The sequence below is a fragment of the Crocodylus siamensis genome, chromosome 1 (genome assembly GCF_052110815.1).
Source record: "Crocodylus siamensis isolate JL-2025a chromosome 1, ASM5211081v1, whole genome shotgun sequence".
Classification (NCBI taxonomy): domain Eukaryota; kingdom Metazoa; phylum Chordata; order Crocodylia; family Crocodylidae; genus Crocodylus; species Crocodylus siamensis.
The window spans coordinates 164,638,917-164,664,386 of NC_143395.1; the positions used below are offsets into that span (position 1 = coordinate 164,638,917).

Below are 25,470 nucleotides of genomic sequence, written 5' to 3' on the forward strand. Positions count from 1 at the left end.
CTGACATTCAAGTGTGACTACAGTTGATACAGCTGTGTCCAGGACTCCACATGGACATGACAAAGGCCCCATTCTCCTACACTGAATCCAGAATGGGAAAATAGAGCCTGCTTTGGGTACTGGGAGATTCTGCTCACCCCAGTGCATCTTTGCAGAGGCTGAGATTCTTGTAGAAGGAAGAAAATGCAGTGTGGGCCTTGACTGCTAAATCCATAGGCAACTAGTTGGGGGGGGGGCATGGGGTAGCATGTGTCCTCCCTGCTGCTAACACTGCTGGTGGCTTCTGTGGATGCTCACCAGCCCTGTCCGTGCCGCTGCTGCCACTGCTGACTTCTACGGGTGCTTGCCAGCCCTTCTGCCCCAGATTCAGGAGGCACCAGTCAGTCACTCATGGCCGACTCCTTTTCAGAAAGATGGAGTTGCAGTTGGAGAATGGCAGGGGAGTTATCACAGCAAGTTCTCATAAGTGAGTATGTGGAAGAAATCAAACTTTGCATTGTGGTTGAATCAGAACTGACAGAGCCCTTTATTTAGGGCTATACTGTGATCACAGGGAGGATTTCATACAGCAAGGAGAATCACCCACTTGTCTGTTTCAAAGGAATCCTCCTCCTCTCTAAGTTGTCAAGCATTTTTATGCTTAAGACAGATAAAGAGAAAAAAAATACAACCTTGGAGAAACTAAAACAAGTTTACTTAATTGGACATCTGTGCACAGGGTAATAAGACATACAGGATTCCTTATCTCAAAACATGCAACTGAAATAAGCAGTATCATATGAATTATATACTTTGTTTCTAGTTGATGGGCTATTTGGCATTTGCTTGACAGCACAACTTAAGCGACATTGTACTATCATAAACATGAGGCATGCTCCAATAAAAACAACAAACAATATCAACAAACTATGAATGACAGAAGAGCCTAAGGAACTGAAAATAGAGCTAAACCCAGAACTCAAATTCTAACTATCTGACTCATGCAATTTAGCTGCTGCTTTTCGAATATATGTACTTAAATCCTAGATTTCTTCTGAATTATCGGAGATATAAGTACAACATTCTTTACCAATTAAAGCACAGACTTCTCCTTTGCTGGCTAGTATATAAGCTAACGCAAGTCGGTTTTGCAGTGTCATTTGCCTTATTTCCTTCATTTCTGTATTTATTTTATCAAAACTATCAGCAGTAGTATTAACAATCTTTTCCAAAGATGCTGCAACTTTCTTTATCTCGAACATAGCTAAGCCTGTGCTATAGCTGGGCAACATTATACCCCAAAACCTTTGATTTTCTGTAATTTTGTGAACATTGTGAATTCTTCCTTTAGGTAAGTGAGATTTAATAGTAAAGGCAGGATACACTGTGGAGACATAGCATGTTCCTCTTCAACTGGAGGGAAGATTTTTATAGGCCTTTATCTCTACACACAAAATAGTGACCAGCTAGTGAAGTATATCCACCTGTATTACAGTGTGGGGACATCATCCCTTGTGAATAATAGCCTGAAAATTGACCTGTCGGGGAGTAGTTAGATATCCATGAACCAATAGAAAACCAAGCACCATTTATCTTAAATTCTACCTCGCACTTACTGACTCCTGCTACAACATGAGATCCATTACAGGTCCAACAGAACTTTCCAGGAGTGGCATGAGCTAATTGTACATAGACTGGTTGCAACTTACATTCTGCCAAGTTTCATTTCCATGAAAATCTGAATAGTAAGGAGCTAACATCTGAGTTGCATTCAAGGGTATCCCTCCGGTAGAATAGATAGGGACATGACTACATATCCAACAACGAGAAACATTTAAATCTATTCCAGTTTGATTAACTAAAGACAAGAACACATTTTCATGAAGTGATCTTCTTTGTCAGTGCGGAAGTGTAGTGTGGTTTACAGAGTTTCTTATAATTGATGAGTCAAGTTCATATAAGATGGCCCAAAAAGAAATACTGAGAACTACGCAAATCACGACTAACCAACTCCACTTTGGAAACCAGGAACAAGCTAGAGGACTTTTTCCCGTCTCAAAGGGCATAGTGGTGTCATTGGGGCACATCTTCTTTGCTCTGTACTGGCAAATCCTCTTCACCAGTAGGCACTTGGCTCACTACTGGTCTTGAGCTCTCTTGCTGGCAGGCGCTAGCCTCACTACCGGTTTGTGGAGGCTGATTACAAGATTGATATGGAGGAGACTGGGTCTAACGGGGCTGATGTTTTCTTACTGTGTGAAGCGTGGATCCATGTCTGGAGTCCTTGACACTTTATTGCAGCGTTGGTGGTTAGGAGTACCTGGAATGGGCCTTTCCAGCAAGGTTCCAGCGATGACTTTCATTGATGGACTTTTATATGGACTCAATCTCCAGGCAGGATAGAATGGCACGGCTCATGTGGTTCTCTGGGGAGAGCTGCTTGTACCTGTGAATGAAAAGCCTTAACACACTTCATTAGTGCCTTGCAATAGTCCAGAATAGTATCAAGTGAATGTATAAGGCAAAAGTGGGAGGCAACAGGTGGTGAGGCAGGGAGCCTCATGGGTCTTCCCATTAGAATTTCATGTGGGCTAAGCCCAGTGTTTCGGTTGGCAGTAGATCTCATAAGGGCTATGCGAAGTGCATCTGGCAATTTTAGGTGAGTCTCAGCACAAATTTTGGCCAGTTTATTTTTCAGAATGCCATTTTGATGTTCCACTTGGCCCAAGGCCTGTGGATGGTATGGGCAATGAAAGTTCTGTTGGGTCTGCAGGACTTTGCAGATTTCTTTCATTATCTGTCAAGTAAAATGAGTTCCTCTATCAGTTTAGGGATAAAGGAATACCAAACCTTGGAATAAAGTCTCTGAGCAACTTTTTGCTTACAGTGATGGTGTCAGCTTTTGCACATGGGTAGGCTTCTACCCATCCAGAAAACATACATACAATAAGAAGAACATATAAGAACATTTCTGCATTTGAATAAAATCTAATTGTAAATTTACAAATGATCCCCAAGGTAGGGGATGTGCTGCCTTTATTTGTTTTTACAGGATTTTCCACATTAGGGGCTTGGCAAATAGGACAGGTGTGGCAGTACTGTTGAGCCACAGATGGACAAGTTGGAGCAAACCAATCAAGCTTAACAGCTTCTATCATCGTGTTATGCCATGGTGTATGTGAGGAAGAGGACGAAGAAGGACCACTGGGACAACCAGGCAGCCGTCTGGGGCGCGCCACAAATAGGGTGTAACAAACACTCAGCCAGTCTCCATGTATGTTTCTCTGGTTCTGGAGCCTGATCATGGAGGAGGGCAACGTTGTGAAGACTTGCCAGTGGAGACTGGTCAGTTGGAATGGACAAAAACACAGGCGTAGCCTGAGGAGTGGAAATAGCCGCAGCTTTGGCAGTGGAATCTGCCAGAGCATTTCCATGTGTAACATCATCATAAGGTTTCTGGTGAGCTTGGCATTTAATAATAGCAACAGCAGAAGGTAATTGTAAAACATTCAACAAGATGTTTACGTATGGACCATTACTAATCTTGGCACCTCCTGAAGTGAGGAAGCCTCTTTGTTTCCAACGTTGACTATAATCGTGTACAATACCAAAAGCATAGCGAGAATCAGTATAAATATTAACAGAGGCACCAGAGGCTAGGGTGCAAGCCCTGGTGAGGGCCACAAGCTCAGCAACTTGAGCTGAATACGCATTAGGTAAGTGATGGCTTTCTATAACATCAGATTGGGAACATACTACATATCCTGCAACAAGGGAACCTTTTGACTTTCTTTGACATGATCCATCAACATAGAATACTAGATCTGGGTTTTGTAAGGGGTTGTCCTTTAGATCAGTGTGGTGCATTGTTAGGTGAGCAGTAACAAAAATGGAATCGTGGTTCACCATCTGAAGGGGTAGGTAACAGGGAAGCAGGGTTTAAAACAGGGCACCTAGTTAGGGTGACATTTCCAGCAGAGAGAAGCAAGATTTCATATTTAGTTAATCTAGCAATTGAAAGGTGTTGGGTTTTTGTTTTTAGTAAAAGGGCTGCTACAGCATGTGGGACAGCAACAGTAAGGGGAGAACCTAATACAAGGGTGGAGGAAAGTTCAACAGTGATGGCGGCTGCAGCTACAGCACAGAGACATGGAGGAAATCCAGCTGCAACAGGTTCAAGAGCAGAGCTATAATAGGCAATGGGATGGTGCTTGTCTCCACGTGTCTGAGTAAGTACTGCAGGTTCAAATTCGTCCTTTTCATGACCAAAGAGAATAAAAGATTTAGTATAATGGGGAAGGCCTAAGGCAGAAGCTTGCAACAGAGCTTGTTTAATAGAGGCAAAAGCGGCTTCGATCTCTGAAGTCCAGAGTAAAGGCTCAGGGATATTAATAAGAGTCAGATTTTGCAACGGCTTGACTATAGAGGCATAGCTGAGTATCTACTGACGGCAGTAGCCAGCTATACCTAGGAAGGTACGCATTTGGAATACAGTAGTTGGTCTAGGGATTTTAAGACTAGCTTCTATTCTAGAAGAGGAAAGCAGTCATTCTCCAGCAGAAATATCATGACCTAAAGTGGACATGAGGAAGACAAAGTTGTAGCTTTTCTTTAGATGCCTTATGGCCTTTTTGGGCAAGAGAGGTGAGGAGAGTTAAAGAATCAGTTTCACAGGCTTCAAGGGAGTTAGATGCCAAGAGCAAATCATCAACATATTGCACAAGCACAGAATTTTCTTTAAATATTATGTCATCTAGATCTTTCTTCAGAATTTGAGAAAAAAGAGAAGGGGATTCAGTATAGCCCTGGGGCAATCACATCCAGGTATACTGAAGTCCTTGATAGGTCAATGCAAAGAGAAAATGGCTATCAGGGTGTATAGAAATAGAGAAAAATGCAGAACACAAGTCAACAACAGTGAAATAACAAGCATTAGGAGGAACACAGGACAAGATAGTAGCTGGATTTGGTACAGCAGGAAAAGTAGGTAAAACTGCAGAATTTACCACACGAAGGTCCTGTACAAAGTGATAGGTATTCTTTCCAGGCTTTTTACAGGAAGGATAGGCATATTACAAGGGCTCTTAGTTGGGACAATGATACTTTGCTTTAAAAGGGTGGTTATAACAGGGTGTATCCCATCTTTAGCTTCTGTACGTAAAGGGTATTGAACAACTTTGGGTAAAGGTTTAGCTGGGTTTAATCTAATTTTTACAGGCTGGGCAGTATGGATTTGTTCTACTTCATTAGCATGCTGGGACCAGAGAAACAGAGGGACAGCTTTTATGATTTCTTGTTGCAACACAGAAAAATCAAGGAACTCAGGCTCAGGAGGTGAACTAACTAAAGCGGCAAGTACTGCTATCTCATCACAGGGACATCTAAATAAACACCATTAGGAGAGCAATAGATAGTACAGCCAAGTTTACAAAGCAAATCTCTGACTAACAAATTAACAGGAGAACAAGGACTAAGGAGAAAGGCATGTTGATCAGAAACAGGACCAAGAGAAACATGTAATGGTTGGGAAACAGGATGAGGAGCTATTTGATTTGAAATTCCTACAGTGTTTACAAGCAGAGGAGAGGGGAGTTGTGGAAAATTCTTCAGCTTGAAGAGTAGAGCGGCTTGCACTGGTGTCTACTAAACTTATTGTAGAGATGCCTTATCACGCAGGAAACAAAGGGATCATCTTGATTAAGTGGGAGAAGCGGGGCTGTGATGACGTTGCTATTTCTCAGGCTGGCCTAACAGGAGGCTCCCTGATTCGGGACAGAGAATTGAGTGAGAGGAAGTGGTGGCAGGTTAAATGTCATCCCTGGCTGGCCAGGCCAGGGAGGACATTGAGCCTTCCAGTGTCCTGGTTGGCCACAATAATGACAACTGTCATTATTTTGGGACTGAAATCCTTGTCCCATCCCATGACCACGTCACCTGTCTCTGAACTGTCCTTGATGGAAACCTTGGCTTCTGCCCCTGCCTAAAGTCTGTAATTGTAATGACATTAGCTTAGTTTCTGTGGATTCCTTTTTCTTTTCCTGGCAGGTTGTACGATGATTTGCAATGGTGACTAGTTCTGCAAGTGGCTTAGTCTGCCAACCTACAGCAATTGTGCACAACTGTTCCTGGACTTTAGAAAGAAGTCAGTGGACAAAAGCAGAAGCAACTGCTTCTGGGGCAGTTTCAGCTGCATTTTCAATACCAGAATGTCTTTCAAATACTAGTTTCAAGCAGTCCATATAGTCTGTTGGGGATTCTCCTTTATTTTGTTTACAATTATGTATTTTGGCCCAGTCAGTTTTCCTGGGGCAAATTTTAAGTACAGCCTTAAGGAGGCATCTTCAGGCATCTGCTAAATGATCTCCAATTCCAGGGTCTTGAGTAGGCCAAGTAGCCTGTGCGATGAGGTGGTTGCGGACCTCAGAGGGCAGAACACTTCTCATTAATTGGTTCAAATCTGCCCATGTTGGATTATAACAATAGATTATTGTGTCTAAGTCATCTCTAAATTTTTGGGGTTCCTCTCTGATGTTGGGAAATTGTTTAACAAGGTTTAGGAGATCTCCTGGGGTCCAGGGGACAGGGACTGTGATTGTAGTTTCCCCATTTGGACCTTGCCCTGGAAGTTGGCATAAAGCCATAAGCTAAGTCTTTTTAGATTTTAAAGAAGGGGCTGGACCATACTGGGTACCAGACCTTAAACAAGAGGAGGGGGTTGAGATTTCAGGAGACAGACACCATGCCTCCGGTGGACGTGGGCATGCCCCGGGGGCAGGTGATGCTTGTTGAGTGATAGTTTCCTGGTGAGGTGGGCTAATCCTGCTGGAAGAGTCTATTTGGTTACTTTGGACTTCAGGTTCAGATTGTGCCTGGGACTGATATGGGGGTGGCACATTAAGAAAATTAATTATCTCTTCTGCAGATTCATTCTCAGTTATTTGTGGATAAAGTTGTTTTGCGGCCGATGGTACTATTGATGGGGGCCCCCCTTTTGGTGCACTTTTCTGTTTTAATTCCTTTATCTGAGATTTCAGTTTCTCTCGGGAGTCCTTAAGACTGAACTTGAGATTCTTGATGTCTTTTGAAAGGTTCTTCATACCAATCAAAAAATGTGTCCCACTGAATCTGTGGTATATTACTACCTCTTAACTCAAGGTCTCTGCGGAGATGAACAATTTTACTTAAATCAAATGTTCCCTCCAGGGGAAACTGCTGGCTAAAATCATTTCTGGTATACCAATTCCATTTTCTAGAAACTTACAACTTTTATGGCCATAGTATGTGTACATATACAATGCTGGAGTCCCTTTTTGGCAGAGGGGGTATGTCTTTAGACTCTCCGCTCCCCATATCTTTAAACTCAATTCACACAGGTCTTTCATGCAGGAATGGCTTATTCAGGGTGTCCGGTCAGGTTGTGAGATTTGCTAGTGGCACAGAGATGCTGTGGCTAATGTCCAAAGACTCCACAGCAATAATGGCACACAATGCAGTTACTCGCTGTTAGACACGGCTCATTTATGAGGGTGGGGAAAGGGTAAACCTGTCCACTGGGTCACAAGGTTCCAGTTGGGCCCCCTTGCATTCAAAACTGCCCTTCCAGACAGCCTTGGGGCGGCTGAACCCAACCTTTGTCTCAGACCTGGTCAGTGGCTCATGTTTCTCAATTCATAGTCTCAGTTCACACGAGGGAATTTCTGCGTTGAGGCATGAGGTTCAAGAGCATTTCTTTAGTCTCAGCTTTGGTCAATCCTTATTGTGGAAAACACTCACACTCTAAAAGTTTCCACCTTGCACCCTTGCTTTCGAAGAGCACACAGAACAAATCTGTTGTCTTTGGGGCGGCTGCACAAGGTTTCCACTCCTGGCTTCAGAGAGACCTCATAGTTCTTTACAGACCTTAACTCAATTCACACGGGGAAATACTTTCACTGACAACAGCAACACAGAGTCTTTAACCTTAACTCTTTCTACTCAGAGTTACTACTTACACAGTGGGTCTGACAGTTCTGGCAGAAAAAAGTTTGGATAGGGTGAGCCTCAAGCAGTGAATCAGGAAGACACAGAGACAGCCTCTCACTGAAAAGCCCCAGTAGATATTTCAAAAGGTCTCTTACCTTAGTTTGGTGCCAGATCTTCAGTGAAGAGACGTCTGTGTCTCAACTGATCACTCCAGGCGTCTCTATTCGAGTCAGGGCACCAAACTGTGGAAGAAATCAAACTTTGTGTTGTGGTTGAATCAGAACTGGCAGAGCCAGCTTTTCTTTGTTTAGGGCTATGCTGTAATCACAGGGAGGATTTCAAACAGCAAGGCGAATCACCCACTTGTCTGTTTCAAAGGAATCCTCCTCCTCTCTAAGTTGTCAAGCATTTTTATACTTAAGACAGATAAAGAGAAAAAAATACGACCTTGGAGAAACTAAAACAAGTTTACTTAATTGGACATCTGTGCACAGGGTAATAAGACATGCAGGATTTCTTATCTCAAAACATGTAACTGAAATAAGCAGTATCAGCTCTTCTGGTCTTTGTCTGTTTTTCTAGTCAAGTAGGCCGGAAGCCTGACTAAATGTATTACCACAGGTAGCTGGGATAAGACGGCTTCTGTGCAAGATTTTTATCCTGTCTACTTATCAGCACCAACTGATGGCAGCAGACTCTGACATACAGGGGCCAGGCCTGCTGTATGTCTGAAACTTTGCAAGTACAAAGCCTTGGTGCTAGTGACTGATTGGCCTCAGGGAGAATGCTTTCCTTTTAATGACAGCTAGCTCTCCAATAGAGCAAGAATGCCCAGGTTCCTAATGGGACTGGACCAATATTTTGTCTGTCAGATCCTGAATGGACTTAGCAGGAGACTCTGTCCCCTGCCCAGAACAGCTGTGAATGTTTACTTGACATACTTCGGTTGGCTAAACTCAAGTTTTTTCCTAGCCTAAGAACAGCTGTTCACCAGATCATAACAATGAACAAGCCAGTAAAGGCAGATGCAGTGAAAATTGACCCGTTGTTTCAGTTTAAGATGGTGCTCTCCCTGTAATTCTCTGGCTTGTAGATGCATCTACTGGGTCTTGTCTTATCTGACATCAAAGTTGGTCTGGGTTGTATGCAGAGTTATAGGATCTCAGCTGCAGCAAGTACAGCTACCCAATTTCTCTCATTCAAGTGCAGAGTTGCTGGGTTCTCTCAAGTTGGTCTTGTCAATACAGTCCTTAAGCAGTTGTCCCTTGAGAAGAGAGTGAATCAGGACCAGCTGTCTTTCTACTGCTGACTCCAGGCATTAACATCTAATCCTTCAGACAGAACGTAGAAAATGAGGCTTCCTGAATTTGCTGGCACAGTACGTGACACTACCTTGCCCTCATCAGCGTCTCCATTACTAATCTCTTCAAACTTGGAGCTTGTAGCTCCCAGGGAAATAAATCTGGATTCTTGTTTGACGCCATAAGCTTTTATGTCTCCTGGGGCAGGATTTGTTTTCTTCTATAGTTGCTCATCCCCTCCTCCACCTGGGGAAGCTCTAGTACAGCTTATAATTGATCTGATGGACTGAAATTCCCACCTTGAGCCCAGGTTTTAGGTCAACAGGATAGCTAGCATGTTACTTGTGTGTGGTATTTAAATGAGGATTTTCACTGTCTTAAAGCAGCTAAATATATTTGCAGTGCCAATCATGGAGAGAGTAGAAAGAGAACTGTAACCCCATTTGGAAATGACAGAACCAGCAATGTGATTTTTCCTCAACTCTGGCAAATAGCTTGAGGCCTCTGTATTTTGAACAACTTCCTTCTAGAAAAACAAATCAGGCCTCCTGCATACTCTATGCAGGATCCTGGGGTCAAAGTATTAATTGGAAGGCAAAACATATTGGGGGTTTTTTAATGTTGTTTAATTTTTAATTAAATTTTAATATTTTTAACTTTTTAATGTTTATTTTTAAAATGTTATTTCTTTCTGAAATGTTATTAGCAGAGTGTGACCTGGCAGGTCCAATATGGTAGTAAGAGGCGGGTGGCTTGGCCTTTGTTACTAACCTTGTTGGGAGCTGCCTGCATAACTCACTGGAAATGCTGCCTCCTCTGGTTTTGAGTGGAGCAGCAGTTTAATAGCACACGAGAGCACAACAGCATCAGGGAGAGGGAGAATTTCTCTCTTATTCTCTCCTTGCGTATTGGTCCTCTCCTTTCTGTTACAGCAGCCAAATCAGCAGTTGTCATAATGCCTCCTCACCTAATATTGCTGACTAATTCACTGCTTTGTAAGCATGTTTATGTGCTGCATACCTACGTTTTGCAGCTGCGATTCTTGGAATAGCTTTAATTGTGGGTGCTCTCAGTTTAAATGTAATCATTTCCCTCATTTAGCAGCTATAACTTTACTAGGCAAGCCACAGGGGAACGTGACTGAGTCACCATGGTTTCTGAATTAAGATGTAGAGCATGGTCTTTTCCCTGAGGCTGATGTACAGCATTTTCCTCCCACTCAGAAAGGGATTTTGCAGGAAGAGAGTATGGCATCCCTGCAGTGGGGGGAGTGGGTGACTGTTGATGAATGCTGGCCATAGTTTTGTAAAAAGCTGTTCAAAAAATTGGAGACAGGTCAATAAAAAATAAGTTGAGGAAGCAAGGATTCAGTGATGTGGTTGAGCAAAGTTGGGCTTCAGTAGGAATTTAAAGGTTTCATTACAGTGAGTTTAGGATGGCTGTGTAAGCCGGTGGTGGTGAAGCCTGACTGAGTAGTGCAAATCAAAGCTGTGCTATAAATTTGGTGCCACCCCATTCTCTGTCCTGTACATGCTGCCGAGTTTACAGAGCATTACAGTTATTGGGAGATTTAAAAATGTGGTGCTATTTTACTCTTCTGACTAAAATGAGATTCCTGTACCTGACTTTCTTGACTTGCTTACATGAATGAGGTCATAATGTTGTATCCCACTGGAAACAGCAGAGAAAGGCAGGAAGAATGTGTCTCAGCTCTATAAAGTTGTATGGTAAGTGTTTCTAGCCTGGATTCTTCATGAGGCTGTGGATCTTAGGATCAAAATTTTCAAGTAACCACTGAAGTTGGGCTCTTTAACATGGAGGTGAAATCTGTTTCTGGTCTGGATCTCTCTCTCTCATTTCAAGTTACATAGCAACGTAATTTGGTGTGAAAATTTTGCATGGGGTAAAAGGGAAAGACAGATGTGGGGTTTTTGTGTGCATGGAGTTTTTTTGGTAGTTGTCTGGAACTGCGCAGAAAGTGCAAAAACAACAGATTATTACACAGCTCTCCCCACCTACCTGTCTGTCCTACGCTTACAGATGTTTTCCAGGCACTTAGTGAAAGTGAATTGTTTCTAAAGGTTTTCCTTTTCAGCTCAGTTCCTGCTCTCCTGGTCTGGTAAGCCCCCAGTTGCTTCTTTCCAGGTGAAGTATGGTATTCCTTTATTTTGTGGTTTATTAAGCAGAACTAGCAGCCGTCTTTTTTTATAGAGCAAAACAGAAGATAATCCCTCATAAGTACACAAGCAAAAGCTTAGGCAGTGGAATAGGTTTCTTTTATTTGTCTGGTTTCATGATGTTCCCAGTCTATGTGGTACTTTAATCAGATGTGTGCGGTATCTGCTGGAGCCTCCCAGTGAAACCTGCTCCTGTGGGAAGCAAGGAAGAGTTTGGAGAAGTCAAGTAGCTGTGTGTCTCCAGCAGGAAGAGCCACATTAAGCAGATATGAACCTTCCACTTGCCCATTTGAAAAAAGAAAGTGTGTTGTCCAGGGGCCAAAGGGGGAGGACTTGGCTCCACTGCTGAACCAGTGCAAAACCCAAGGCAAGTTGTTTAATTTTGCCCAACTTCCCCCATCTGACAAACAGGGACCAGAATCCTTCCTCACCTCCTGTCAGCCTCGGCTACTTAGGGCAATATAAAAGGATCAGAAAATGAAGGGAGGGACTTCCTTTCATCTCTAGGGCCATAGAAGGGAAGCACTAGAGAGTAATAGCCACCCATGGACGTTGAGAAAGCAGGCAACATAGGCTGAGTTTTCAAACGGTTTCACATCTGCTTGGAGGACAGACCCCCTCCATTATCAGGGAGGTGAAAGGTTAATGCACGCTGTCCAAGCAGAGAGTGCCATAGGCCAGAAGCAGAGTGTGACTTGGCTCAGCTGGAAGGGAATTAGCCTAAGCACAAGGGATGGTGAAAGGAGTGACCTCTAATGCGTTCCACTGGGCTGGACTGAGCCAGCGCTGCAGTCAGGGAAGGGAGACTCTTAGCGGAGCTGGGCCCCTTGGTTTTTGATTGAGAAATACTGAGTAAATGTTTAATTCCCATTTCTGTCACTTTCCTGAGCTCCAATCCTGGCATGCTTGTTCACTCGTCCTACATTACCCAGTGTCCCAGAGACTGTGAAAATGAACTCCTATTGTTCTTCTAATAGGATGGATACAGTATAACCCTGTGACTGTGGGCATAGGAGGAGATGGTTTCATTGGAGAACCAATGGCCTTATAATGGGGTAGAATATTAAACCAAGAAGTGACAACAGAGTATGCAAATGCAGACTAATCTGCATCTGTTCCATATTAACAGGTGTAGTAAGTGTTTAAAAAACTTACCCTGAACTATAGAGAGAAATTAACTAAAGGAGGCAGTGAAGGACAGTGATTTAATGTCCAGGAGCAGGAAGCAGGAGCCATGGGCTAAGGTTTGCCAAAGCGACTAGTGAGCTGGGGTGCCTCTTTCCTTAGTGGCGCACCCAGTTTAAGATTTTGAAGTTGCTTCATTGTCTCAGGGTGGGCTCCCACGCCACCTGTCTCTCCAACTCTGGCTGTGTACTGTCTTCACATCTTCCACTGAAGTGCCATGTCATCTGGAGAGAGTCATACCCTCTGTCTGTCTCTTCTTTAAAATGGAGCTGAGGCCCTCCTGTGCCCATCAGTGGCTGCAGGAATGGATTCTTCTTTCCTTTTAATAGGGTAGGGATTTTAACATTTAGCAAGTCAGGGAATAATACAGAGTAATTTTAGGAGAGTGAACCCTTTTCCTCATGAGGTTAGGCCTGGAATAGGGAGCTTACTGGGGAAAGGCAGTGTTATTTGAAATCTGGTAGTTTTCATTTGCTCCCTTAAGATGGTGGTGTTTGCATGATGATGAACCAAAGGCACAGCTGCCACATCAGCATGAGCCAGGCAGTGCCCTTTGCTGCTACAAAAGATGCCACCCTCCTGATTGAAGCTTAGGAGGAAGAAGTTATTGGGAACCCCTGCGCTACGCACTGTATGTTGCCTCAGGACAATAAAGGTTAGTTCAGTACTTCTAGCTATTTGTGTTCATGAACACAGAAAACTGCCAGATTTGAAAGGTTCCTAATCCCCCACCCCACATAAACATCATCTTAACCACCTTACTACATCTTTAGGATTACACATTTCATTAGGAGTGGAGAGTGAACCCTAAAGTGTATGTGTGGGAAGGGCAAGTAGGTGGGGGGTGATTAGTTTTTGGTAATATTATTTAAAATCATCTTAAAGCAGGTGAAATAAGTAGTAGCTTCCATGTTTAAACTGTCCTGAAAGTAGCATGGATTTACATCTAGGAATGTTTTTTGTCCTTGACCTGGTAGGGTTTTTTATTTCCCAACTCTTTATCTTCTGTATTCATCTTCATATGTTTTGTATATTGCACCTGGTGTAAAAGAGCATGTAAATCTGTTGTGAACAGATAAGAACCTACATCCTGCTTTCCCCGAAACAATATTGGCTGAATCAGAGCAGTGAGTTGTATCCACTGGGGACAAGAATCTGCTTTGCCAGGACTGTATTATTACAGTGCATTTGATTTTGCACTTTAACAGGAGTTTGCGTTGTGTGAAAGTCCTGGTCTCTACTCCAGCTTTTTCAGTGCATAATCTAAGTAGTGCCTGAATAGCACCTAAACTTTTCTGTTTTTTTCAAGTAGATAAGTTGTCTTATTATTTACAGATTGGCATTTGAAGAGGTTTACATTTTAAGTCCTGACTTCTCAAACAGCTTTAGTCTTTAAAAAATGGTTAAACTTGTATGTAGTGAGAGTTTAATGGTCTTTCTGAGGTTGCAGTAACAGTGAATAAATACTTTAGTGGGGGTTATTAAACAGATTAAAAGTTTCCAAACACTCATGTCACTTAGAAGATTATATCCCATTTATTTTCAGTGCTTTAGAAGATAACTGAATCTTTAAGAACTTTAGTTAGCTGACTGAAAACATGGTTTAGGTCAGCTAGGTCCATTCTTTGGTGTGGTATGCAAGGATCTCTGAAGTAGCCTTAAGAGAAGAATGCTTTTTTGACAAATGCTTCCAGCAAATTGGTCTCCTTATGGTGCATGGATTTATCTATACTTGGATCATTTGTGTTACAAGACAAATAGCTATTTGACAAAACAATAGCTCCTTTGTCAAAGCCCAGGGTCTACTTTTGCTTCAGAATTCACCAACTGGTTTCACAGAGAAAATAATCTTCTGAAAATAACTTAGCTATTTTTCTGCCTCTGGCTTTTTAACAGAAACATAAGGTGGAGGGATCCTGTTAGTGAAATTGGTCAGTAACTAAAGATCTCCACTCCCAGGTCAAGTCAGCAGGTTGGTGAAGATCCTGCTCTTTCTGAATGTCCAAACTATTGGAATATTTGGCCTGTAAAGAAACGATTCAAGCAGGTAATGAGCAGAGCTCTTGGACTAGCTGAACAGTTTCAAAGAACAAGACCCGTATCAGTGCCAGAATGCCAAGATGCTCAGCTGAGTCAGAGACCAATCTTCTTTCTAAGAGGAGCTACTGCTAAATCAGATCCATGTTACTGTTATTTGTTGTCACTGGATCCATTGGGTACAAAGGTTAGCTAATAAGGAACTTTAAAGTTGTTCTAAAAAACCCCAAACCCTCTTTTTTGAAGCCTTTAGGAATGTAATACAGTTATGATAGTTATCCCATACTCCCAGCAATGTCCTCTATTCAGCACTGGGGCATAGCGGAGAATGGGTATATCTTTCTGATTACTCAAAGCAGTTGTGACATCAAGTTATCAAACCCAGCTGTTAAGTTAGATTTTTGTCCAGCAGGAGAGTAAAACAATCATCTTCATCACTGTCTTGCAGATATTAATTTTAACCAAATATTTGTAAGTTCACCACTAGTATTGCTTCCAGTTCGATAAATCTTGTTATAACAAAGCAACAGAGAATAGCAGTATACTTGTAGATTCTTTTCTTTGTGTGCAAGGGATATAAGCTAGTCTTAATTAAATCTCATTTGTTAACAGACTTAAACATGTAGGTCTAAATTAAACAAAAAAAAAGCAGGCTTTACCATGTGAGTTTCTGCATTTGATAATTAAATGCACGGTCATTGCCTCTTGTGGCAGTTGGTATATATAATCTAGATGCGAGAGAGATGACAGGAAAACAGATCAAAACCAGAAAAGTGTCTTTAACAGAAATACTTCATTTAAATAAACATTTAACACCTTAAATGTTGTGGCCAGAACGCTGGCAGGAGACTGGTCAATTCCACTTTCTTGCTGGGTTTACGGCGTGTCCAACAACAGAACACACTGGTGTGTGAAATGGATAATGTGGACCTAGATCTTGCTCTGAACAGATGATACCCTGATTGGTTGTATAGGCTGCAGCAGCACACGCTTTGTCTGTGTCTGGCTTTATTATCATATTCTCAAATTACTCAGTGCAAAGAATGCTGAATCATCATCAGGCGAATGTAAAAACTGAATTTTTTTCTGGTTAGTTGTCCTTTGTCCAGGCTTTCTCATAGTGACTGGGCCTGGAAAGGCTGCTGTAGCACAAGAACATAGAACAGGCTGCTCAATTGCTTCCTTTCCTGTGGGCTAGGCCTATGCACGTGAAACTGCAGCAAAAAAAGGAAAGCAAGCTTTGGAGTTTTCCACCTACTTACCTCTGATAACTGACCTGGCAGACAGTGCATAGCAAATCTTACCTCCTGCTTGCTTTGTCTGAGCTGTGATGGAGCAGTCCCTAGAGAAATATTCATTTACATTAGCTTACAGCAGCGCTCTCTAATTCTGTAGCAGATGTCTGCATGTGCATTATAAAGTTGACAGGCTGACCTTATGCCCTGAAATGTAAGACTACACGTGGGGGTAGGCAAAAGAAGGAAGACAAAAACAAGCAGCCAGAGTCCAAGGACTCAACTGCCAACAGCTGCTAGTATCAAGTGAACCAACTCTCCAGAGAGAAGTGCCTTTTTTCCTGCAGTGTGCTTGGAATAAGTTTAAACATCACCCTTCCCTGCAAGAAGAAAAACTTTCTAGGAGTAAGAGGATGATTCTTATTTATGTCCTGTCTGTTTAGGCTCAGAAACTAGAATTTCAGCTAATACAGGAAGCGTTCTGTGACAGCGAACACAACTGGGGACACTGTACTCATGAAAAGAGGCAAAGCACAGATATCAGTACTCACTGTTGTTCAGGAATCTCAGCTTGATCTTTTAAAAAGGTTTCCTCCCTTTCCATATTCTGAAATCTTCCCAGTGCTCAGTTTGCCAAGGCAGCCCACCAGACAAAGATGCCACTTAGAACAACTGCAAGAACTGAGCTGCTGTCCTTGGGGCTGAGCTCTAGCATGTAAGTAACATGTTAAAGGGAATCGGATGGGCGTGGAAAAGCTGCCTCTTACTTTGGCCAGCTTCCCAAGAATTTCTCTAGTCCTGACTGAAATGCTCAGTCTTTAGTAATAATTTTCTCTTGCCAGTCATACGAGGTCAGGTGGCTTTGAGCAAAGCCCTAAAATGTAAACTTTTCTTTGAGAGCAGTGTTGACTTCTCTCCTGCTGAACAAAGATGTTTGCATTCTTCCAGCTGGAGGCCTGTCCAGCTGGAAGAACAGGGAAGGAGGAATGTTGTGTGCTGGAAGGATAATGCCTTGTTATTTCAACTCTTCCATTTTATTTACTGTTGTAAAGTAATAATGCTAATCCATGCAAATATTAATTGGTTAAGAGATATTTATTTATTTCTTCCGTGCTGAGAGGATACAGAATTATATTAGACATAGCTGTGGAATAAAACACATTAGATAGCTGGATATAGTACATAAGCATTTGAAGTTAAATTGCAAATAGTGGAGCCTACTGGCAAAACATACAGCTTTACACATTCAGTTCTCCACCACAGGCTGCCTTTCCTTTGACCTTTTGTATTGTGCAAATAACAGCAGGTATGATACAGTATTGATGAAAGCTTTGTCAGTGATTGGTGGCTGGGTTAAACAAAATCCCTGCAGAGCAGGAATTTTCTTCTGCTCAGAGAAAGGCTTAAAAATTCACCATGAAGAAGTTTAATATATGTTTCTTTATTGAAAGATTAATTGCTGCAAGCAGTTCAGTTAGTTACATATTAAAATGTTGTGTTTGGCCTTTTGGCAAGAAAACCAGCCGCATCCTCCAAAGCGCTGAACACCTCAATCTGTTTTAATACCTATCTATAAAGACTTATCTTAACTGCACTGCTGGCTTGGGCTATAACTTGAGTTCTACTCTAACTACAACTCTAACATGAGTTGAATGATCTTTAAAACTTGAGCCAACTGGCTTATGAGAGCTCAAGTGGTGCTGAAGCTCAGGCTAGTAACACTGTAGCTCTAGTTACAGTAGCTGCTGGTCGTGAGCTGCTTATCAGAGTGCAAGAAAGAGTTAGCTCCAAAGACAAATGGATATAAAATTAGATTGTCTTCTCAATGCCAGGCCCAAATCAAAGGGAAGTTGCATGGTCCAGATATTACATTGTAGAATCTCTCTGTTTGAAGTGTTTTTTCATCCTACTTTTTTTGGTTTTCTTTAAATTGCAAGCTGAACTACAACTGCATAAGATTTTAAAGGCAGAGCAGGATCCATTCGAAATCTCTTACCTTCATTGCTTTATCTCATCTTTCACAGTTGTTTCAGGGTGGGCTATAAATTACCCAAACTATAGCAGAGGCCTTACTGGTTAACTTTAAAGCAGAAGTTCCCAAACTTTTTCTTATTGCATACCCTATTCCAGATTTACCAGCTGCCCTTGTACCTCTACTAGCATACATTTTATATTTTAACCCCTTACATTCCAGTTATTTATTATAATGAAAATTAAATTTGCCATTACACAAGTTCTCCTGTTCACCTCCCGGAGATGTCTTTCGTACCCGCAGGGTACATGTACACAGTTTGGGAACCCCTGCTTCAAAGTGCTCAAAGTCAAAAGCACCCTACAAAGCAGTTATTTCCTCATTTCTCTCCAGCTTTCTTCCCTTTCCACTTTCCCTACAAATTGCTGAATATCTGCAGCCATAAGTTCTGGCTCCTCAAAGGCTGCAAAGTGACCACCTTGGGGCATAAAGTTGAAAGTGATGATATTGGTGTACTTCTTCTGTGCCCAAGACTGAGGAGTATGCATGACTTCGTTGGGGAAAGAAGCAACACCTGTTGGTACTCGTACTGGGAGCCTGCAACAGGAAAGAATACACATGTTTTTTTGGAGCACCTTTCAGTAATGAATCAAAGCTCTGCAGAAACAGGTCAGTAAAATTCAGTCCTCGGGGAAATAGGAAGCTGTTTTCCCATCTAAAAAGGGGGCTCCTGCCATCAGATAAAAATCATTCCAATTCCTGAAAATAACATAAATAAAAATCCTAGCTCCTTCTCTACATAAATGTAGGACCCAACATCCTCATTGTTTATAAGGCAATTTATGTGAAGTGTCCTCTGATGGATTAGGAGAGAGCCACAAACATGAAAGAGAAAACAAAACTCAGGGTTGGATGGGGGAACTGAAGTAACATCTGGGTGGAAATTTGATTATATCTATAATAGGGAGCCAACTCCTGGCCCTTGTTACAAGCGGGCTCCTGGGCACACCTGAGCTTGCCACTCCTTACCCCAGTGCTGCGCCGAAGCCCCACTGTCACCGGCAAACTCACCTGGACACAGCAGGGAGCCAGTTCCTTTATCAGCCCAGCCGGATCCCTGCCCAATCCAGCCTGAGGGTCACGCTGGGTCACTGCTGCCATTAACAGCATGGCCAGAAGGGAACCTGGAAGTGCTGGCAAACCTTGGCTTCCAGCAATCCCAAGCTGCCAGCAACCACGTGATGGGGAAGCAGGAAATGACTGGACTTTAGGAGGCCCAGCAGATTTCAAAGTGAAAGGGCTGAGGCCTGCAGACCCCTGGAGAGGTGAATGAATGTAGTGTCTTCTGTACAGAAGGGAGCAGTGCCTGTTTGTACAGAGACACAGAGAAATTGATCTACAGCAACTTGAACCTGGGTCTGAGTCCAGAGTGAACTCCAAGATGGAAACAAACCGGTGAAGGATAGCTGGCAAAAGAAAACTGAACACACAACCCACCAGTGTCAGACACAGGACATGGGGTAAGACTGGGCATAGGTAATGGCTATGAAGGTCTCTCTGGGAAACCTGTCCCTGGAATGGGCAAACCAGTGATGATGGTGCCAGCTAGCAGGGCACTGCCCAGGAACCCATGGATGAGATACGGCTGGGGAAGATGTAGACAAGAAAACTGACAAGTTCCAAGAAAAAGGGACTACAGCAAAAGTTCTGTTATCCTGCACCCATGGGGAATAGGGTGCCAGATAATCAATTATGCTGATTACCTGAGAGGCGTCTTTGCCTGGTCATGCAAAGACACCCCTCCCACTGTGTCCGGTGTGGGAGGTGCATCAGTGTGCCAGGGGACAGGGAGAGGGGCCCTGCGCAGGCTGCTTTGCCCTGGGCCATGGCCCAAAGTGGGACTTGGTGAAACCTGAAGTCCCATTTCCGGTTTGACTTTTGTCGTGTCCACCGGCTTGCCGGTTAATGAAGTGCCGGATAATGCGGTTTTTACTGTACATAGAAAATAAGAGATGTGAGTAAAGGGTACCCTGAAGAGCTCATGGACGGAAAGGCCTGCAGTAGGGCTGCATGACTAGTCAAGCCAGGAGCCATGTGGCTCAGACATCACTGGAAATCATAGGTCCACCCAACAAATGTAGTAAGGGCAGGGTATAAGAAAGGCATAGCCCTGTGAAGAGAATATATCTCCTTTGCTGAGAAAATGCTGTTCCCATTTTGTTTCACCAGTCAGCTTCCCTTTATTTTGTTCCCATCAAGGCATGGCAGACAAATACAAGGAAGCAGGCAGTGGTTTGGGAAAAGAGATACGGCTACATTGCACCCGTTGACAAAATCCCACAAGGATTTGTAGGCCAGGTTTGATCAGAGTTCAAAACACTGCCACAATAACAAAGGAAAAGCTGGAGAGGAAAGATCAGAACCAAGTCTGTGGAACTTGCCAAGAAAACGAGAGGGTGGGAGGTGTGCTTAGACTCTATGTAGCTGAGGGGTAAACAGCAGTGGGGACAGGAATTGTTTAGACTGCTCTACTGTGGCCTTGTTAAAAATGACAGGAGGAAGTAGAAAAGCAATTTGGGCTAAATAGCAGGAAACATGCCACAATAGTGAGGTCTACTCAGCTGGTGGGTGGAATAGTCCCCCACTGGTAAAATCCTTCTCTCTGTCACTTATGCCTAGATGACACAGAATACTCAAGAATGTCCTTTACATTCTGCATTGGCAACTGGAGTGGGGGCAAGGGGACCTGACTAGCTCACAGACTCTAGTTCCTATAATTTTTTAATATTTGTTATAAGCCCAAGGTAAAAAGACTCTAAATATCACAGGTACTGAAGTCCCATCTAAGAATGACTTAGAGAGTTTTAAAGGCACAATGGTCACTTAAGCATTCAGATCCCTCTGAACTAACAGTACACCTAAGCTTGCTAATGTAACACTAACCTGACTGCTGCTATAGCAAAGCAGAGACAGGATTGTAGACTTCTCATCTCAGTGAAGCACTGAAGAAGGAGCTTAAGCCCTTTTGAATATTTTACGCCATGTTAAGAGAAGAAGGATAACAAAACTGGCTGGTCAAGGCTGTAGGCTGTGTCACTCCACTTCAGGCTGGCAAATATAGCAGGCCTTGGACACATGTTAAATCCGTAGTGCTACAAGGGCTGGGGAACTTGGTAACGCTACAAAAAAACTCAGTATGACAGGTGTGTCCATATGTTCAAGTGCCTGCACAGGCCCCTGGCTGGAGCAAGTGAAATTGCCTTAAAGGTGCACTCTCCAGGCAGGGGCCTGCTCTTTCATTCCCCCCGCCTCAAGGCAGAGAGGGGGAGTGGAGTATTGGCAGAGCCACTGCAGCCAACAGAGCTGTTACAGAGCTGCTTTGCTAAACAGCTGATCAGCCACCAATCAGCTGTTTGGCAGAGTGGCACTGTAACAGTTGCCACAGGGAGCAGAGATGCAGCATTACTTGCCATCAGCTGCCAGGGAGCCAGCTGTTAGCTCTATCCTCCCCCTTGATGGGGAAGAGGGGAGGAAGAACAGAGAACTCTGGGATGCTGGGGGTCCTAGAGACCTCCCCACCCATTGAGCTACATGTAATGGACTGCAGTATTTTTACGGAACGTATAACAGTACAGTTGAGAAATACAGCAGAAATAACTGAGCAGATTTGTCCAGTATGTGACCAGGGTACATGTGGTGAGGCAGCTTCCTCCCCCCGCCCCACAATGCCTTGCCTGCCTACCGTACTAACCTGCCCACCTGCAAACTCAGAAAGAAACATAGAAAAGAAAACCTCTTACTTAGCATGTTTCTGCGTGCCAATCCCTTTCCCTATATTCTCCTTGTAGAAACGCATCGCAGAAATCATGCAGCCCGACACCCAGTAGATCATGACGTTAGTGAGAAGGTCATCCAGAGTGTACTTCCTGAAAAGGTTGACCCAAAAATAACCTTATGAGAGTTGAACACTGTTCCATGTATGATAATCATTTCAAATCTTACTGGGAAGCTTTTCACTTTGGCTTGTTGTCAAAATTAGAGCAAAAGAAGCTAATGAACAACAATGTTCCCACATTCTTTCAAAAGCTACCTGACTCCCAGCTCATCCAAGCATTTCCAACTTCTGCTAACATTTTAGCACTCCTCTTCCTGATTGTTTAGGGTTTATATGTTTCAACATCAAAGAGATAATTTAACATCCTCACAAGAAACATAGAATCCAACACCCTGAAAAGAGACCATGGACTCACAGCACCTTCCATATCTAAACCTATCTCCTACATAGGCAGATAGAAGCAACTAATCATGTAAAGCAGCTTGTGCCATTTATTCTTCATCAACTTCAACATCATCATAAGCTTTTGACAGAAATACAGACACCTGACTAACCTCCACCACAAAGGCCACATCCAGAGGAGTGTGGCCATGCAGTATGTGGTGCCACAGACACATCTACAGTGCCACATGCCACACATACAACTGTTCTCCACCCTGCATGGGCACAAAAAATCCTGCACAGGCACAAAAAATCCTGCACCAAACAACAGCAGCACACAGGGGCAGTGCGCGCTGCTCAAAACTGGAGTTTGGCCAGCCAGAGCCATGCTCCAGCTGCCGGCCAGGCTGTGAGCAGCAGGATCACCGCTGCTGCAGCCCCAGGAGGCCCTCAGGTAAGGCTGCTGGGGCCAACCTCCTCTACTCCACCTGGGGTAGCCTGCCATGGCTACAGGGTGCATGGCACAGGTGTTCCCCAGGAACAACTAGCAGCAGTACAGTGTCCCTCCACTGGTTATCCCCAGGGAACTAAACATCCACACTCATGTGGACATGACCAAAGAGTTTATTTTGGCCCCAGTGTGTTGTACTCCTGTTGTTTGAAGGAGATGGTCCAGGGAATAAGGCAAGAAGCAAGTTTTGTGAGGTGAGGCAATATTTTGTATTGGACCAACATTATAGTTGAGAAAGATGTTTGACAAGAGACCACTCATCACACAAATAGCGAGTTTTATACCAGACCCAACATATTTCCTCGCTCAAAATTTACAACATAAACCACCCCTGAGAACAGTATCCTTGCCAGACCATTTATTCCCAGCCTATACCCTGGCGTCTGATATACTATGGAGGCACAACAGCCTCCCCCAAATAATTAACAACACTTGGATTTCCAACTACAAGGTATTGGGAAATGTGTCTGTTTTATCCCCACACAGAACAGCTTTATCTTGAAAAATGGTCACTTTTTCCAAAGCATGGGCACAAAGATGTCCCCCACACCCAGTGTGCCACCTTCTTCATGACTCGCCCCAAACAGTTTTTAACAAACTGTATCAGCACACCTTTCGTATACCTAGTATGGTACGACATCATAACCATCCTGACTGAACACCAGGATTTGTTTAGTGATCTCCACCACAATTTCCACCATTGCTATCCTTCCAAGAGATTCTCTCCAGAATGTTTTTACACAAATATCAACTTCTAGAGGCTGTGATCCACATCTAGAATAGCACCCTACAAACAGCCATATAGAAAATGCCATAGATTACAACATCTATCTCAACAGGACTCATGACTATTCCAGGCACACCAGGGAAGCTGCAGTCTGCAGCCAGGCCCTCAGGTACCACTGCACCTGCTCTGAAAATGCTCTGGCAATCTAAAAACTGTTTCATCCAAGATTGTAAAAATGATGCAGTACACATCTTCAAATGAGCCATCCAAATACCCAACACAAACCTAGTATAATACAGAAAGAAACCTCCCACTGACTTTACAGATTGATCATCTAGTCCACCTCACACCAGAACTTAAAGAGAAAGATCATTAAACAATTACATCCTACACTTGAAGAAGCTCCCACCTTGAAAGTTTTCCCAAACCCCCATCCTTGCCAAACTCATCATCAGATTCTCTGATCAACAAAACACCAACAGAACAAGACCCTTTTTAAGCAAACACAAAACCTACCAATACATCTCCAGCACTCCCATAAACCAGCCCACACAAGAAAGCCATCAGAATTCCTGGATCCGGAATGTGCCTATCACAAACCAATTGCACCGTTCATTGCATCAGATGCCCTGGGTGGAAACTGTGGGTGAAGCTAAACAGCCACTATGTTCCAGAATGAACCTCCATGGAAAAGTGATATAGGACAGAAATAACCAGTCACCAGTGGGGGTATGCTTTTCAAAGAACCATCACTCCGTCCACAACCTCACAGTCCTTGTTCACAATACCTTTAGAAAACAGACCTAAGAACAAAAAATAATAACTTTACTAGACACCAAAAGCCATGGACTCAACATGGACAATGATTCTGTGTCTACTTATTACCTACTCTGTTACCTTCTCTTTGCTCCATATGTGATAATGCCCCTCTTCCCCTTTGAATGGTCTTATACATTAACATAATGGATTATATATGTTTAACTACAGTAAGGTGGTGTGTAACTAATTCTGATAATTTCTCTTTGCCCTCACAGGTTTAGTGCCCATTTCCCAAGTGATCATTATCATATACATCATGGTGTTAGATAAAAGTAAGTATTATAACTAGTATTTATCTCTGTCTGTAGCTGCTGCTTTTCCAGACCTGAGGAAAGACATTTTGTGCCCAAAACCTTGTCTAACATCACTGCCAACTATAAAGTTGTTTTAATAAAAGATATTGCCTCACCTCACAAATCTTGCTCTTGTATCATACCCATTCACAGGAAAAATGTAATCAAATAATTTTCATCAGAGCTTATCCTAGCATGTACCCAGGTTCAGCTCCAGTCAGAGCTCAATGACTTTCAGGGTGCCTTGAGAATCTCCCACAGATTTCTACCCGTATCCAAGATTGGCCTTTTTGTACTACACACACTGTCTGACAATATTTAATTTAAAGTAAATCACTGGATAAAGAAAGATCTGCATGACACGGAATCAAAAATGATATTTCCTGAGACCTTAATACAGACAAAATCTTTGGTGGTTTTTTTTTAAATAATTTCTCCTCTCTTCAATTTTCCAAATAGTCTTTGCTTCTGTTTATTACCTGTGATGTTAATACTTGTGCATGGTGCCAAAATAACAATCCTTGAAACTCAATTTTTCTGTTTACCTGCTAAACAAGTACAAGATTAGGCAGCAGCAGGGTATGCTTCTGCACGTACCAGTATTTCTCTACCTAGGCTTTAAGGGAACCATTGGTGTATCTGCTGAGAAGGGCAGGTAAACCAAATAACCCAGAGAAATTATTATCATCTAAACATAACACTATTTGAGTAACTTCATCCAGAATATTAGGCAAAGGCTAGTGGTGAGTGAAAGAGGAAGCTGTAGTGACCTTTCTAGTCCTCCATCCTCCAGTTTCCGGTATTCAGGATCAGTCCATGTCGAAAACTTCTCCAAGATGTAGGCAGCCAGCCCCACAGGTGAATCATTCAAGCCACAGCCTGGAAGGAAGAGAAAATTTAGAAGTAAAGTGGGGATACACCACTCTTCACCTCAAGCTGCATAAGAGCTGCCTATGATAATGCACAGAATAGGTAAAGGTGTTTTTTAAGCTATCACAAAGAGAACAAGTCAGAACCTACAACCAACTAATCATAAGCCAATTGCATCTGCATGCT

At 43.0% G+C, this 25,470-nt stretch overlaps 1 protein-coding gene and 1 long non-coding RNA gene across 2 annotated transcripts in view; both read right to left on the reverse strand.

The window, feature by feature from the left end:
• Window positions 1-680: 680 nt before the first annotated feature.
• Window positions 681-16,568, reverse strand: LOC149873598 (uncharacterized). The gene is made up of 6 exons (XR_016442393.1): window positions 16,428-16,568; window positions 15,301-15,369; window positions 12,575-12,923; window positions 11,262-11,611; window positions 8,097-8,183; window positions 681-2,440 (listed from the first exon to the last, which is right to left on the reverse strand). It is a non-coding gene; the product is annotated as an uncharacterized LOC149873598 (long non-coding RNA).
• Window positions 16,569-16,952: 384 nt separating this feature from the next.
• EPHX1 (epoxide hydrolase 1) overlaps window positions 16,953-25,470 on the reverse strand; it is a 44,308-nt gene continuing 35,790 nt past the window's right edge. Inside the window, exons 7-9 of the mRNA XM_090047860.1 lie at window positions 25,185-25,293; window positions 21,649-21,774; window positions 16,953-18,445 (exon numbers count right to left, since the gene is read on the reverse strand). Coding sequence (XP_089903986.1) covers window positions 18,220-18,445; window positions 21,649-21,774; window positions 25,185-25,293 — 461 coding nt within the window. The 3' untranslated portion in view covers window positions 16,953-18,219. The remainder of the gene's footprint in view (window positions 18,446-21,648; window positions 21,775-25,184; window positions 25,294-25,470) is intronic.